Source organism: Harpia harpyja, chromosome Z (genome assembly GCF_026419915.1).
Source record: "Harpia harpyja isolate bHarHar1 chromosome Z, bHarHar1 primary haplotype, whole genome shotgun sequence".
NCBI lineage: Eukaryota > Metazoa > Chordata > Aves > Accipitriformes > Accipitridae > Harpia > Harpia harpyja.
This window is the reverse complement of record NC_068969.1, coordinates 72,486,719-72,504,069: the sequence shown is the minus strand read 5'-3', so window position 1 is coordinate 72,504,069 and position 17,351 is coordinate 72,486,719. Positions and strand designations below refer to the sequence as shown.

The 17,351-nt window shown below is 40.5% G+C and overlaps 1 protein-coding gene across 1 annotated transcript in view; it reads right to left on the bottom strand.

Annotated features, from left to right (window-relative positions):
• SLC28A3 (solute carrier family 28 member 3) overlaps positions 1-17,351 on the bottom strand; it is a 52,453-nt gene that overhangs the window by 15,284 nt on the left and 19,818 nt on the right. Inside the window, exons 2-7 of the mRNA XM_052778850.1 lie at positions 15,669-15,751; positions 11,890-11,981; positions 10,276-10,465; positions 8,129-8,273; positions 6,363-6,476; positions 5,497-5,574 (exon numbers count right to left, since the gene is read on the bottom strand). Of these exons, the coding sequence (XP_052634810.1) occupies positions 5,497-5,574; positions 6,363-6,476; positions 8,129-8,273; positions 10,276-10,465; positions 11,890-11,981; positions 15,669-15,751 (702 nt within the window). The remainder of the gene's footprint in view (positions 1-5,496; positions 5,575-6,362; positions 6,477-8,128; positions 8,274-10,275; positions 10,466-11,889; positions 11,982-15,668; positions 15,752-17,351) is intronic.

Below are 17,351 nucleotides of genomic sequence, written 5' to 3'. Positions count from 1 at the left end.
ACAGAAGGAAAAATGTTTTCCTTAAACATATAATTTAAAAGAATTGTATGAATGCCTAACCCACTGTCTGATGGGTTATTAAATGTGTTGTTTTTTCATCCTAAATAAAACTAATATCACTTGATTCTCAAGTATGTTAAATACACAGGATCTCAGCATTTCTATGCTAGTGTACAACAGGAAGAAAAATTCCCCCCCAAAGGTTCAAAATTAGGCAGGCAGATTAGTTACAGTTAAAACAGTACCACTAACACTAAGAATCTTTTATGTGTGTTCAACTGAGGGCATAATGCATTATAAATAAAAGCAAGGAACAAAACAAAAAAGAACAAAACACTGTGTTAGTTCAGGCCTTTTCAGTAAATAGAAGCTGTGGCTTTCTAGAGGAGAGTTAGTACTGTCAGCAATTTTGATAAAGGTTTGGAAACTCAATTTAGATGATCAGAACCTTTCACTGAAAAGAGAGAGTGCAATTCACAGATATCGTTGTGCTCTTCAACAAAGTTAACATGAGGCTGCTTTCTCAAGTTTGATTCTCTGATCCTTTTAGCAGTCCTTTAGGGGTGGTTTGCCATGCAGTGATAGCAGAAAATTTAGTTCAGTAAAAGTAACACCTTTCTCCCCTGCCTTTTTTTCTCCTGCCATTTCCCCTCCCTATTCCTAAGCATGTGCTAGCCAGAAAGGCATCTGGCTTCCACCCAACTCCATACTCTGGCACAAGTAGGGACCGCTGCGATGCCTGTAGGGAAATGGGTCTGGAGAGGCTGTGGGCAGACATGCAAAGGTCAACTGTCTGTACTGGATGGTAAAAACCATAAGCAAGTGTCCTCTCATCTTTTACTCCAAATGGATGAGAAAAACTCTCCAGTTTGAGAGCTGTGGTTTGGTTTTAGCTGAAGGAGTGAGAAGACAATGTTGTGCATATGCTGGTTGGCAGCTGGCACCCTTTGACAAGTTTCTTGTGCACATTCCTCTGAAAATACCTTAAATAACTTTAAAACATGTTTTTCCATTTTTGCGGTTGCAGGCATTTCTTGGATGAAGCATTTGTCTTTACAACACAGGGAGTTTGTCTTCCAGTTGTGATCATTTGTGCCTTGACTGCATAAAGAAGTTGAGGACTATTTTATAACTAAACCCTCCTGCCTAAATCCCCAGTGACTTAATGTGGTATCTGTTATGTTATGTCTTCATCAGAAAAGCGTAGCAACCATTTAACTACAAGTAATTGTAATGATTTGTCATGTCCAGACTAGCTTTTATCTAAGGCATAACAATATCATGTGGAAAGCACTGGCAAATTATTACTCTAAAATAAGCAGAATGTTAATAAGCTACTTGCAACACATAGCATTGCGGTGGGGTTTCAATTGTGTTGTCTGCAGAGATAAATGCAATGAAAAGCACTTGAAACATGAAACAACTAGTTCAACTGAAAAAAACCAGAACTCTTTTACAGAAAGGCTCCCCACGGTGTTAATACACTGAAGTGTTAAGTCAGTGGTTTTGAAAGTTGGGGGAGAGAACAGCCTCAGGAAAACTCCTTCTGTCCCATGTCTATATGGAGCAACCATGTCCCCTCCACCAGCCCTGAGAGGAGCTTTGCCTTTGTGCTGGGCCCACGTGGGTTGCACATTGCAGGTGGGACAAGAGTGGGAAAACTGATGCAGGAGTGTCTTCTTCCGCTTCCCATCCTCTCCTTGCCCCTCTTTGTGGTGCCAAAACCAGGGGAGTAGGTGACACAGGGTCAATAACATCAGAGGGCTCCTTCCGTGGGTCTTAGGGCTTGGGTAGCAGGGTGTGCATGTCCAGGCAGTACCTCGATGGCAAAGAGCTGTGCAGGGGCATGGGAGAGGGAGGGGAAAGCTCTGGTGGTGCTCCAGGGTCAGGCACCTGGCGAAGCACTCAGAGGGCAAAGGGAGCCCCGGCTAGGAGCAGGTCTGGGGAGGGTGGAAGGAGCCCAGCCTTGCTGGAGCTGCGGGTACAAGATCTGGGGAGATGAGGAGGGGAATAGACTATGCAAACCTTTGCATCTGAGGAGGGGTCTGGAGGGCTAGGGGATCGGGGCACAGTCATACGTATGCGGAAGCAGGACTGTTAGGAAAAAAGGGGGCATGGGGATGATCCAAGGAGTCTGAGAACAGCTTTCCTCTGTAACTATGGGGCTGTCGCACACCCTATGTGTGTAAGAATATCTGCACAGCGGGGGAAGGTCATAGTGGAACACCAGCCTTAACTGACAGTGTTTCCTTTGTTGGTTAAATGTGAAATGTATTTGGAAATAAAAGGTCAAGAGTCCCCTTTGTTTTTTTCAAAAAACATGCACTGATTGCATGAAATTGCTTTTAAGGAAAGACAAGCTCTTAAAACTCATTCTTCTGTCTCATGGACTTCCAGTTCCCTCTTTCTGCTGCAGTGCCTTTACCCTCTGAGCGCCAGAGTCTGCTTCAAAGATGTGGGTACTCTGAACAAGAGGTGACAAAGAGATTGTCTCCAACTTGCTTCTGCCATTAAAAAATTCACCAGTTTGATTTGGATATACACACACCATTACAGCCTGTAGGTAGAGACAGTTGTCAACTCTGAGAAGAGTGGGGGGAGAGCCGCAAAAGTAAATATGACAGGGAAGTCATATGGACCTCATCTGCAGCAGAAGCCTACTCTGCAAAAAGGGCTAGCCTGTTTCCATATGGGAGGAGTGGATGGGTCCTGCAGTGTAATTATACCTGCACGGTTAAACTATTAGAATTATATTTCTATCTGTGGACAAACTTGTGTGGAAATTTAGTCTCCAGTATGCATAGTTCCTTATACCTACTACATACCTTTAAACAGTCAAGTTTTAACTGATGAATAAATTTAACAAGAACTCTGAAAAATCCGACAATAGTTCAATGGAGAATTTGTACCAAAGAGCTCTTTAGAATTACATTTATGTGGCCTACAAATGTTGCAGTTAATTCTTCCCATAATACAACCTCTAAGAAAATAAATTCTTTAATTTGTATTTTTTATAAACTGGGTAATTTCATATTTATTATAAATTCTGGAATATGGTTTGACCTTACTAAAGAGCTACTTTCAGGATCATCGTTATTGCCTATGCTACGTGCAGTGCAGGGAGTTGAAACTGTTGGCTGCTCACAACGCCTCTCCCATTTGTGGATTGATGTTCAGGTTTTTCCTTACGTTTCTTTAAAGGAGAAGTTGCTATTGATGTTTAAGGAACATCCTGGTTTCAGACACTCCTAAAGCCTGACCTTCAAAGTAAAGCCTTTCTCAGAGAGCCATAATCCTCCTGGCATAAAAAGGAAGCTACTGATATAACAGAAGTCTAATTTCGCACTTTCTCGAAGCAAACTTTGCCCTTCATAGTCAACAGGATAGATGACTTAGTACTAAGAGGTATTTTTCTAACTCCTTAAGTATTTGGGTGTGCTTGTTTATGTGGGCAAGTGTTTTTTTCAGAACTCTGAAACTCTGCATCTGCATACATAAATATGCATTTAAAATAACCCAGTTTATGCATGCAATTGCATGTATTTATGACTAATTAGTGCTTCCAAAACTGTGTGCTCAAAGGCTGTAGTGGGACTGGTCAGAATGTCCAGTGGGTGCACACAAGGGATGTGTCTGATCTGGTAACTGTGTCCAAGTTAGCAGAAAACTGAGGTGTCCCTGCATACTACTAAGGATGCAGTATGGATACAATTGGGCTCTGACAGTTTTCTGCAAAGACATACCCTATCACTTCTCTACTCTCTCTGAAGAGTGAAGGCAAGATTGAGCTGTTTCTCTTTTGGAGGGCACTTTGAAATATCTAGGGGCAAGATTTGGACAGCTCAGCACTACATGCAAACCTCATAAAATATCTGAAAGACACAAAAAAGCACTTTTGACCACCTTAATCTCTAAATAAATGACAAGCATTTCAAGGGAGAATAGGCTGGCTGTCACTGATGTTGGCAAAGAGAAATCACTTTCTACAGAAGGACCAGATGGAGCATGTTTTGGTGTTGCTGTACACTTGTCTGCCACTCTGTTTCCCATATATACTCCTATACCAAGACATATGCAGCTCTGAAAATCAACTCATGAGTTTTGCTTTCTTGTTTTTCAGTGTGAAAATAACCTACTGGTCCCTGTTATCCTCTTCTAGAAACTCCACCTGTCTTCTGCTGTCTTATCCCATAGAATAAGACTGACGGATGTGTGCATACACAGAAGCAAACTTTTGACTGTCTGATCCCTGGTTATGGCTTTAGTCAGCAAAGTATTTTGCATCAGCACTGAGGCATTAAAAAGCACCTTGAAAAAAAAAATATTCACAAGGCATTGTGGAAAAACACAGGAAAAATAGCATTGGGGGTGGGCATTAAAACCATTTCATCTCCAAAATTTGTAATTGTGAATGCAAATTGTCATATAAGTGCTCAATAGAGTAAAGGTCAGAGGACACTGGAAAGTGAAACAAAAGGTACAAAAATACTGCATTTAAAATATAGCTTATATTTCTTCATAAAATGCTTCATTTTTTTTCCCCTCTAAGATGTTCTGACTATTCTTATTAGCAGCATATTTTACATGTAGCATCTTCTTTCTTAAATAGTGAAAGAGCTAAGTGTGAAGAATATCCAGCTTGGAATATCACCTCCAGAAGAAAAAAAGATAAAAGGTGTGTAAGCCCATGGTCAGGTGTCTGAAATACCAGACAGAAGAATGATCTCTGAGAACGTCCTGATACATTTCTCATGGTTGGGGTTTTGGGGTTTTTTTTTTGCTTTATATGTTCTTGATTCCAGCCTAAACATGTATCATGGCATGGGCTATGTGTGTGAGCAAAATCAGACAGGATACTGGTGCATGTTAGAGAGCACAGAGCACATAAGCTGTATTCCAGCAGTTTCCCAACAAGGTCTCCTAAACGAGAGCTGTGAAATCTCCCTGGGATCTTATTAATGTAATAATAATGTCATGTAATTCTTCCTGCTTATGCATGGGCAGCTTCTACCCCTTCTACCTGGTTTAAGTGTATATCTAGGCTTTCCACTTCTACAGGGGCGATGTCTGTGAGGCAGTGGTCTGCACAGCAGTTTAGGATAGAACAGCATAGCACAGCATAGCACCTTTACTTGTGGAGAGGTTGGGAAGACAGGCTGGAGGTAATATTTCTTTCGGTGACCAGGTAGGAGCCTTTTAACCTATTCCTTGTAGAACCATATCCCAATGTCCTATCTACTTGTATTATATGTTGTTATACTTAGACTAAGTAAGTGTAACCTAACCCAGTGTACAGCAGTAAATGAAGGGCTTTATGTGGGGTTCCCAAATTTTCTGTTTGGAGTGTCACACAGTAAGGAATAGTGTACTTCTTAGCTGATTTCTCTGGTCACTGCACTGATATCACAAGACATACAATGAATTTATTTCCCAGCCATACTGTTCCTTTTTCTGTTGTCTATCTGCCACGTACAGCATATATAAAACCTGACTTACCTTAAAAGCAAAGAAATGATTCATGTATTTCTCACCGAACACAAACTTAGCACCTGTGTCAGAGTACTCCAGAAAAGTCTAGGGACAGAAAGCAAAGAAAGTTAGCCATAAGCTTCGGGTCCTTGCCAAAAACTAAGCAAATATTGCTAGCTGTGTTGCAGAGATCTGGTGAGGTCCAAGGAGCTTCTGCTCTGCTCTGTATGGGTCCAGGCTTCACTGACTGTGTCTGGCTGAACTGAGGGTCTCTGCTCTGCTCTGCCAAGAATGCAGGCTGCTTCAGAGTATGTAGATAAACAGCAAGGACATAGGGCACATTTTCCTGCAGTATCCAACACAATAAAGGCCATAAGCTATACTAAAAGAAGAATTTCTTTTTTAATCCTGATACAGTGGTGCATTTCTACACTCCCTTTCATGCAAATAAGTGCAGTAAACGATACAGTTTAAAATGGAGATTTAATGGCTGAAGTAATGAGTTTTGAAAGGAGTAACCAAAAGCTAGCCTAAAAAAATTAATTTTTTAATTCTGATACAGTGGTGCATATTTACACTCATGATGCCAACATATGCAATTAATGATACAGTTTAAAATGGAGATGTAAGTTACAATTTCAGGCCAAGGATGGTAAAGCCATTAAGAAACAGGGTCACTTTGGCCATTACTCATCAGCCTGTCCCACATGGTCTTGTGGGACTAGACAAAAAAGAAATTAATTCAGGTAGTCAAATACCTTTCTAAGAACTCGTTTTTTCTCAAGACAGGAAAACATCCAGGGGCAAACGGACCCTTGAACTGTCTAGCTGTTATGTAAGAGTCTCAAGACAGAAATTTATACAAAAAATAAATTTTTTGCCCAGTAGCTTACCTGTATCTGAATGCCTAGCCAGTTAAATACAGCAAACCCCACTTTGGTCCTCAGAATAAGAAGCCCAAGAATAAACTGCATTCCTATTCCTGAAAATACTGGTCTCCAAGCAACCTAGATGGACAGAAAAATAAAAATAAAGAAACCACTTGTTATTTAAATAAATAATAATTTACTTTAGATGTTTGTTAAAATAATGTAAGGGTACTGTCTGACTCTATGGTAGGATAGGAGCAGCTGCCAAAACAGGTTGTGCAGGACTTGGAGCTTGAATCACCTCTTCTAATTTGAGAGCTCTGCAACGTGGATATCTCCATCTGAGCTAGCTGCTGAAAGTCTGGCTAGGTAAGTGTGGACATGCCCATTTCACCATCACAGACTGCAAGTAACCAAGTAGTAGGAAAAGGAGAGATAATTCTCCCTGTTCTACAGGTTATAGATAAAATAGACATAGATGAGCAGACATTCTTCTTCTTTTTTTTTTTGTTTTTAAACTGGAATGGAAACATTAAAAAAAAAGTAATTGAGCATGCAGATTCTTCACGTATCTGGACTGGGAATAAGGAGGTTTTGCTACAGGGTTTTTTTGTGTGCTTTGGTAATTTCAATTTTGTTTCGGTTCCCCAGCTTTAAAGAGCTTTGATACTTGAGAACTACTCATAGTTAGATACTGCAATTCATATGACATAAAGGCAGTGTTAGGAAAAACTGTGGCTGGCTGTGACCGGTCCCTCTTCACTACACTGCAGATTTCTCTTCTGCTGCCTCAGAAAACATCTTTGTTTTGTGAAAATTGAATCTGATTATTTACAAGGCAAAGAGCTGAGATGGCACTCTCTAATTTATTCAGATGATATTTGAATAACACAAGCCAATTAGGTGTAATGAGGACCCATGGGAGAGCACAGGAGCACATGAGTTTTCACCTCAGTTGGAGACAACAGCAGTTGTAAAGGATGGGGAATGGCAGGTCCATTAGTCCCTGCTGGGGGGATTTTTTCTGTTAAGAAGGTCTCAGCACTGATGCAGGAGTGTTGAAAAAATGTTGGTGAAACTTGGTGACCTGGACAATGGATTAATACATGACTGATGAAAGCATGCACTGTGCACTAGCTATTGCACTCAGGGGTAAAAGCTGAGGTGGGAGTTGTGGCAGCTGAAGTAACCCCTTTGTAATATCACAGCAGTACAGAGTGGACATCTTATTAAATTAAAATAAATGGCATTGACAAGTCTATGGGAGTGGGTTAGTGAAAAGCAAGGACCTCGGCTTGGACTTAGCTACTGCATGTGCAGTGGGAATCAAACTTGTGAGGGATTAAGAGCTACACGAGGGAAGCACATCTTCAGTTCCATGCAATTTGTGTTGATGTGATGACAGTGTCCTCAAATAAGTGCCAGTGATGTCCTGACAACTGCAGAGAGCTTCCTGTGGGTGGGAAGCATGGAGCAGGCCTGCCTCAGCTTGCACCGATGCTCCAGGAGCAAAAGTATGCCAATCTGCATCAGGGCTGGAGCAAAGGATGGGCAGTGGCCTTCCAAAATACTAAGAGATTCTGGTACAGCCTGACACATGCTCCCCAAGATGTCAGAGAAAAATTACTTTCATCGGAAATTAAGTACATCACTGGGTTTTGGCAAGCTTAAATTTTGATGTTCGTGTGTTTTCTGTTACTCTTACTGAACTTGGTGCTAGGGTAGGGTAATAGCTTTTGAGACATTGAACAAAAAAACCCCAAAAGGTCCAACATGGACTAAATACTCACTCTGCTTGGATATTTGGAAAAGATAAACATCAAGAGAACATACAGCACAAGCCCACCAAAGGAGATCAGCTGGCGGGATCCCTGTTTTGCTGTGTCAAAGACAAGCCAGCAGATGATAGCTATAATAAAAGCTGCACACAACACCCTAGGAAAAAAAAAAGTGTCAGGCATGACATCCTGAAGAAGACCAGATATTCCTTCCCCTTCCCCTTCCCACAACATCTACATCTCTCTCTGTGAATAAACTCTCTGAGCAATGTATTAAGCTGAAACCTGTAGCTCTATACAAGCAGGAACCTGCCTTTGCTGACACAACTCTGACAATAACATCCCTTGGTGGCATCCAGAAGAAATGTCTTCCAACCATGTCCCCAAAGTCAGAATTTGGGGAAACCCAGTAAAGCATGAGTGACTCCTGTCTGGGTGTTATTTCTATTAAATGAAGCGTGAGAAGATACCCTCCTTTCTCACTCCACCCTCCTTTTCCTTTCCTGTCTTCTTCATTGAATCTTTTCTTAGCTCTGGGCAAGACAGGCTGTGTTTTTTATGAATTGCACTGTGCTGTTTAAGTGGTGGGCCTATGAAACACATACTATTGAGGAGCACGTAACAAACTATTTACTTCTTTGTAACCTGCTATAGTCTGCTTAGAAAAAGAACTTTTAATCACAACAATTTTAGCTATCTCAGAAACAATTAAAAAAGCCATGTGTACATCTGTGTTCAGTGTTTCTATGGTGCCCAGTGTCACAGAACCATGTTCAGCTTGCATATTGAAGGTAACTATCACAACAACAGCCTGAGAGGCAAGGAAATACATCATCGTGTTTACAGTAGGGAAAACTAAACATAGGCACAGTTCTTTAATGTTACTTGTGTCTAAAAGTTGTTTAGCTTCCACTGATTTTACTGGTACATAGATACCTAAATTCCATTTTTAGACCTGGATTAAATATATTGCAGGCCAAGTCCACAAAATGGCTTGGCCATTGCAATGTTGAATAACACCTTCTACACTTGAGAGATTTTCTGTCTCTTGGAGGAACCCGTGACCTACAGTGAAGCACTTAATCTGTGATATGTACAATTTAAGGATTGCAGCCCAGGTAATACAGCACTTATTGTCCCTGTCTTGTTCCATCTGCTCATCAGGGCTGTCCTGTTCTGTTTGCTCCTTTCCCTAAAGAGGCTGCCAGATCATCTAATGGAGGTGCCTGTGTGTGACTGCTTTCTAATGTGGCTCCTGAGCAGAAGGATCACAATCTTTATAGCATCTTTCTTAGAAATTCCTGGTCCCGTGGCAAAATAATTTCAAAATCTTAAGAATAAGTTGGGACATCTTCCAGAACCCAGAATGACTCCTCCTTAGAGTTCTTTCTCTCTCATATAGAAGGTGGCCTAGCTGAGATAGAAGGCATGTCCCAATTTTCTTTTCCTTTTTAATGAGATTTCATTTGGTCTTTTCTTTGGTCTGTGAGCCTCCTTTGGCTCACCATTTTCCCAGGAATAACTGAAATATTCCTGATAACTGCTCAGGAATACTTGAAATAAGTATCTACGAGGCCTAAGTATCTACCATTTATCTACCAGATGAATGTCTGCCATCCCAAATAAGGTTGTATGATCTTATTATGACACTAAATGTGGCTGGCATGTTTTGATTCCTGAAGGTCAAGTAAGAATTGCTATGGGATATGTGAAAAAGTGGTGTCTAGATAACACACTTCAGTCTTTAGCAGTTTGCATATGTTAGAGTTAAGGTTTTTACAAATCTCACAGCTCTCTGAACAAGTGACAGTGAGGCACTTTCTGGCTTGCAGAATGAATGCAGAATGCTACAACACATCTGAACTTCTGTGAACATGTTCTCTTGCAGCCACAAACTTGCCCTATCTCAATTTGAGGAATTTTTTTATACTTTCTGTCAAGATTTTTGATGCCTGCCTATTGTATTGCAATCTTAAAGGTGTGCCTGACACCTAGAAACTGGAAAATGTTGAATTATTCTGTATGTATTCTTTGATATTATTGCAATTTGTACGATCCATCTCCCTGTGCTTATGGGGGTGTCAGCTGAAATAAAACTATAGGGGTAAATTGACTAATGCTTTGTTCTTCTGCATAAATAGGAAGTAATTCATATTTACCATTTCAGCCAAAACCACTGTTTCTCCAGATATCTTTCTCCAGGGGAAAAGAATGCAGCAATTCTGTCTTCATACTTAGCTATTAAAAAATCCCAGCAGATGAAGAATATGGCTAGGACAGTGACGATAAAGAGTGGCAAGGCTCTCTGAAAATTCAAGCTGCACGCTGCAATAACTACTGCCAAGTATGCTGTCACAGAAACAAGAATATACATGTCCATTAGGTTGGTCTTTTTAAAAACAATCAAATTTTAAATTTAAAGGATGTGGTTAAAGTCAGGCCTGTGTTTATCTTTTAAGTGCTTTTCTGACTCTTGGCCTAAATACTGAAAAAATTTGCTTTCATAAGATTGTGTTGTTACTTACGATATGCGCACTGATATGAAAGGTGGCTTTCATCTTGTCAAAGCAGGTTATATGCTTTGGCCAAGCCAAGTTCATATCAAACATGTTAATCACTTGGGAAAATTAAACTACAGAACTGCTTCACTAAAAACTGTGAATTAAGAACAATGGCTCTTGTTCCTTCTTTCACAGGAGGATGAGTTTATCCAACAAAACTAGAAGAAACACTTAGAAACATTTGTCAATTGCCTGATTTGATGGCCCTCTCAAGTAATTGGGAAGCTTAGAAGTATTTTATTTCATAAACTAGCTGTGGAATGATTTGCCATTTGGCAGGTTCATTGCTAATACGTGCTGGCCATTGAAATACTCAGTTCTTTTAAATAATATTCTGATTTTGTCTCTGGCAAATACGGAAGAAGATCTACTGATTTTTGTAAGGCAAGTTTTTTTATAGAATTAATGTCTGAAACCCTGACATATCCTTAGAATTCACTTGCTTTCTTGAGCCAGGATATGTCTGTACTATGACAAAGCAAGACAAGCTGATGCTAGGTGGGCAGGATATTCAGCATGCAAGTGGCCTTTTTTATGACGACTTTATGGTATGCTGATGGCTATCACACAGACATATTTTAGGTCTACATGTTCTCAGTGTTCAAGTAGGAGGATCTCAAAATGAAACTTGGTGAACTGGAATGAAACAAACCAATCTACTGGCTAATTAGGAAAGGGACAAAGCAGAATATCTGAATGACTTTGCAGTGCATCCTGACATAAAACACATTTCCTCTAGTAAACATTTGCTATGGATATCGAGTGATATGGGTCAGAACAGAAAACTTCCATTTCTAGCCTGCTGACTTAAGAGCAGTCCAAGTTGGTGCCTGAGTCTTTAATGTGATTTCATGGGTTTGGGCAAATTCCTAAAACTCTAATTTAACGGGCCTGTTGGAGGGGGCTGGTAATGGAGTAGACACAAAGACTGAAACACCTTTCTATCCCAAATATAACTGCTAGTCAGAGTTGAAACATGCTAGAGGAGCAGTGTAGCAATATCTGTGGATTTGTTAAGTTTGGGAATGAGTGGAGGTTTTGCAATCTGGAGCTTTCTCTGGGACTTAATTCATTTTTACCTTTTACCTCCTTTCAAATGCATTCTTTAAGGCAGTCAAGAGTTTTTGTGTCAAATAGAAGACAGGCACAGTCTATAATCTCATATAGGTAAATAAATAAGGCTTCAGCAACCCTGGTTGTAATATACTGTACCTGTTATTAAAATTCCATAGATCACATAGTGAATTCTGGTTTTATGTTTCTTGCAGAATTCACAGGCTTTATCATATTCCTTTTCTAAATGCCTAGGGAAAAAAAAAAAAACAACAAAACAAAACCCAGAACAGAAACTTAAGATGTAGATAAAAAAGAAGAGCAATTTGCACAGGGAGATCAGGTTAAATTTATCAAAATTTCTCCACAGGAGTATGCTGCACTTGGTAAGGGTTAAATTTGGATCCCAAAATGCCAGAGAAAATTGTGCTGACATCTGCAGAGCTTTGGGGGGGGACACTTCTTTGGTTTGATGTTGGACAAGTAAAAAAGAAAATCTGGCAGATATCTAATAGGCCAATCCGTCAACTATCTAACAGGCTGAAGTTAGCGGGCTAGTTCTGCTAGCCTCTGAAGTACAGCTCTTCTGTGAGGAGGTCTGTTAACGGGGTTAGTGCAAACTGGGTAGGTAGTTAAAGACTCAGTGCCCATTACTAGACCCACAAAGATTGTTAATACAGGCAGCCCAGCATTTCTATGTGGAGCAGTACTTGTGAAGGACTAAGGCTGCATTTGTGTGTGCAAAATAACCAATATCCATCTAAAACGTTATTACAGTGTGCATAGATATTTCGGGATATTTGAAAATTTGGTTGTTAGTTACATTAACTTTTCATCTAAGACTCATCAGTTAATGGAAGCTAAAATTATTTGTTATATTGGAATGTCCTGTTCTAGTATCTGTTCTTCCAGTTATTACATACTTCACTTTCGTTCTTTTCTCATCTCACTAAGTGTAACACAGAGTGATTTCATGAGGGAGGCTGAAATTTAGGGAAACAGCAGTTAAGGGATTTAATTCAACACAGATTTCCCATGTTAAGTATGCTGGTGACGAGGACGTATTTCAGTTACAAAAGCTGTAGCTAAATAAACACCCTCGTATTGTGCAAGCTAAAAAGAAATCATAGCTATAGCTCTGTCTCTCTAAAGCAGTGCCTCACACCCTACAGTCTATAAAGGCAACATTATATTTAGAGATGCTAATTATCCAGACTGTGCTTATTTGGAAACTGGATGCAGCTGGAGTCTGATGCACACCAAAACTCAGCATGAATACCCTTCATTTCTGTGCTAAATAAAAAATCGATTAATTTAAAAGAAATTGGAGAGAAACAAGGAATATTAACTTAATTCATATCAGCACTCAGAACAGCAGAGCCAGAATGTACTCCTTCACCAGTACAAAGAGTAACAGGGTCTCTGAGAAATCTTGATTGCTTTTGATATTTCAGTTTTAGTTCTGGGAATTTCTGTTGCCTCATAAATCATAGCTCTTTTGTAAGAACATTAGGTTATCTACACAATCTTAGCAGAGGGATTATATACAACAGGAAAAGGAAGAAAAGGAGAAATGAGAGACAGACGCATGAATAAGCCAGAGTTACTTTATAAAATTTACAGTTTGTCCATCAACCAAAAAAAAGGAAAAAATGTTATCTACTACTTGTTACTGCTACTTATGAGTCCTTTGGGATTTAAAATTGTTATTTTAAGATTACAATTCCTTGTAATCTCTTCTTTGCTCTAACATCTCTCTCTCCCTTGTTATTTTATTAATTTAGGTGATTATCACTTTGGTACGAGGATATCTTAAATGTTTAGGCATATATGTCATGCATGCAGCTCTGTTCTGAAAGGTGGCAGAAAAAACGTCTTTACGAAATCTGGTTAATTTACTAAGGAAACAGTATTTTCTACAAGCTGATCCTGTAGGCTTTAAGTGCAGCACGTTGCTGATGGATTTTACTTAACCAAAGATATTGAAAAAACAGGTATCACTTAAGCACATTTAAAGGAGAACTTTAACGTGAAATACTTGTATATGCCAAAACTATTCTTGCTTGCATTTTGCAACTCAGAAATCCTTTTTCTGGTCTGCATGTACTCTATAAATGAGTGTTAACATCTTGCACGTGTAGTGAATCCTTGCTAATCAACCGACTGATCTTTCAAAGGGGTTGTGTCTCAAACCACAGGCTATTCAGTGCTATCTGTTGAAAGAAATCGGTGACACATTCAAAATGGAGGCAGGCTTTGTGAATGTCCCTTTTGAGCAGATACAAGGAAGACAATAGATCACATTAGTGCCTGCTTTTAGGAGCTAATTTACAAAAAAAAACCCCAAAACAAAACTTGGTAGCGATATCATTGCCCTTGTCAGGTGCTCAACATAAAAATAAACCTAGACAAAGTGCAAGACCGGAGAGCACAGAACATGCCGTAGCCTGAATGCAATCGGAATAGAACAAAAAGTGCTCTTCAGCTTCCCGCCTACAAGGAGCTTTCGCTGCCCGAGACAATGGTACCTGCTGCTGCTGAAAGAACAAGGGGACCTCGGGAATAGTAAACCCTGTGAATTAAATCTTATTTATCCCTCGGCTCTCCATGGGAGTACAATTAAACAAGAATGAATAAAAAACGTACAGGCTTCATCTCTGCCCCAACTCAACCCATCTCTGTGCAGAGATGCCTCTTGTTGAGGGAGTCCTGTGGGCCCAGGTTTGAAGGGGAGAGACGCCACTAACCTTGTACAGCCATTTGTGTACCAACACTTGCCTGTGCAATTAGCTTACTTCTGGGGAGACACTGGATACCTGCCACTGGAGAGGCTTATCAAACTTGGCTGTTAGATCTATCAAATCTCACCTTTTGTTTTTGCTAATCGTTTTAAACAAGAAAGTGTTTCATGTTATGTACTGCTAAAGGAATGACAAATCTCCAAAGAACAGAGAGGAGAAACGAATGAATATTCAAGTGACTTCTAAACACTTTTGCTAGATCTTTGAAGTAGTATTTTAATGTGATGGCATCAGTAAACCTGATCATATTAAGAGTCTTTGAGTTCTGTATGTACAATCAAAAGCATAATTAACATCTTCACAATTACTTCTGTATATAAATGTATCATTTGTACAGGCATGAGATCTTTTCCAATTTGAGTAAGACAAACTCCTATTTGAGATATCCAGTAAGTAAGTTGCTAGAATCTGCTGATAGAAAGACAGGTTCAAAGCTGAAATGGTGTGCTGTATAACAGAATGCAGTCATAGAAATCAGGGGAAAAGTACGGTATGATTTCTATGAAGGTGTATATAAAGATTCAATATGACAGAAAAACACTAAGACATTAAAATATAATTTTAAGTATTGTGTTGTAATTTTTTTAATGTCTTATACAGGGTTTGTAGTTTTCACCAAAAAGCTAATCCTCAAGTAAAATGTAGATGTGTGCTTTCACTGTGTGTTCACTTGGCACCAGTGCTAACGAAGTGTAAAAATTCTGCTCCATCAAAATGGCTTTTTTCATAGCTATTCTATCCTTCTTTTGCACTGGGGTAAACAGCTATGCAAACTGAAAGGCAATAGTGAATCTTTTAATTCCTGAAAGAGATCACTGTTTAAGACCTCTCTTTAAAAAAGGCTCCTATGAAAATATTGGAAAAGTAGTTAATGTACAAAAAGAAAAAATATTGCTCCTTTAATTTGCAAGGCTTTAGAAGGATAGTTCCATGATCACATGTGCTAGCTGAAAGGTATAATAATTTTAAATACAATGTGTTTCTGTATTACACAAATTGCTAGGCAATACAAAGGTCTGTGTAGCATAGGGGTATGGCAGTGAAATCTAGAGCAGTTGCTCCAGAAGCAGAAACACTGGCAGCTTATTGCTTAGGTCAGGATGGAGTGGAAAAACTTACTCATCCAAAAGACATTACCCTTTCAAGGGTGGTTGCTCATCATCTACTGAGTCACGTTTTTTTTCATGCAGATCACTCTCAATACTGATGTATTCATCCTCCTGGAAAACAGAGCGATGCCGAGGCTGTGAAAGGGGTGCATGCTTGTTAAGTAAGGTGTGAAAAAAGAGATCCCCACTGGCAGATGGCTAAAGCAGTCTCAAGACTTTCCCATGTGCGCTGAGTGCATGGCTCCGGCTCGCCTGTCTGCTATCAATGCTGTGATCAGTATCCGGCAAACCCTGTGGTTAGACAGTGGCTGTGAACATTTCCAAGCCATTCACATCATTTTGAAAGGGGAAATAAAGGGGGAAAAAAATACCAGTGTTGCTCAGAGCTGAAGAGGGCCCCGTACATAGTACCACTGCATATATGCCGAAAAGTGAGAGCTGCAGGTAGGGATGGTATAGCTTCTAACTAGCCAGCTTGCCCGCTTGCCCAGCACCTCCTGTTGACGACCCCCTGTTTTGTGGCTTCCCTCTTTGCACAGCTTTAATATGGTGGAAATTTTATGTATGGGGAATGGTTAAATTGAGGGGGGCAGGGAAGCTTATTGTTTTAAAAATGTAACTAAGCCAATAAATTTTTTCTTAAGAAAAGCTGCTGAGAAAAGGTAACAGGTAATAGTTCTTTAAAGTGAGCTAGCATCCATGCGCTTTGTAGCAAAAACTTGAAATTTGGCCAGATCATAGAGTCATGGAATCGTTTAAGTTGGAAAAGACCTTTAAGATCATCAGATCCAACCATTAACCTAACAGTGCCAAGTCCACCACTAAACCATGTCCCTAAGCACCACATCTACATGTCTTTTAAATACCTCCAGGGAGGGTGACTCAACCACTTCCCTGGGCAGCCTGTTCCAATGCCTGACAACCCTTTCAGTGAAGACATTTTTCCTAATATCCAGATTAAACCTCTCCTGGCACAACTTGAGGCCATTTCCTCTTGTCATATCACTTGGTACTTGGGAGAAAAGACCAGTACCCATCTCACTACAACCCCCTTTCAGGTAGTTGTAGAGAGCGGTAAGGTCTCCCCTCAGCCCCCTTTTCTCCAGGCTAAACAACCTCAGTTCCCTCAGCCACTCCTCGTAAGACTTGTGCTCCAGGCCCCTCACCAACTTGGTTGCCCTTCTCTGGACATGCTCCAGCACCTCAATGTCTTTCCTGTAGTGAGGGGCCCAAAACTGAACACAGTACTCGAGGTGCAGCCTCACCAGTGCCGAGTACAGGGGAACAACCCCCTCCCTGTTCCTGCTGGCCACACTATTTCTGATAAAGGCCAGGATGCCGTTGGCCTTCTTGGCCACCTGGGCACACTGCTGGCTTGTATTCAGCCAGTTGCCAACCAGCACCCCCAGGTCTTTCTCTGCCGGGCAGCTTTCCAGCCACTCCTCCCCAAGCCTGTAGCGCTGCATGGGGTTGCTGTGACCCAAGTGCAGGACCCGGCACTTGGCCTTGTTGAACCTCATACAATTGGCCTCAGCCCATCGATCCAGCCTGTCCAGATCCCTCAAGCAGATCAACGCTCCCACCCAACTTGGTGTTGCCTGCAAACTTACTGAGGGTGCAATTGATCCCCTTGTCCAGGTCATTGATAAAGATATTAAACAGAACTGACCCCAGTACTGAGCCCTGGGGAACACCACTTGTGACCGGTACC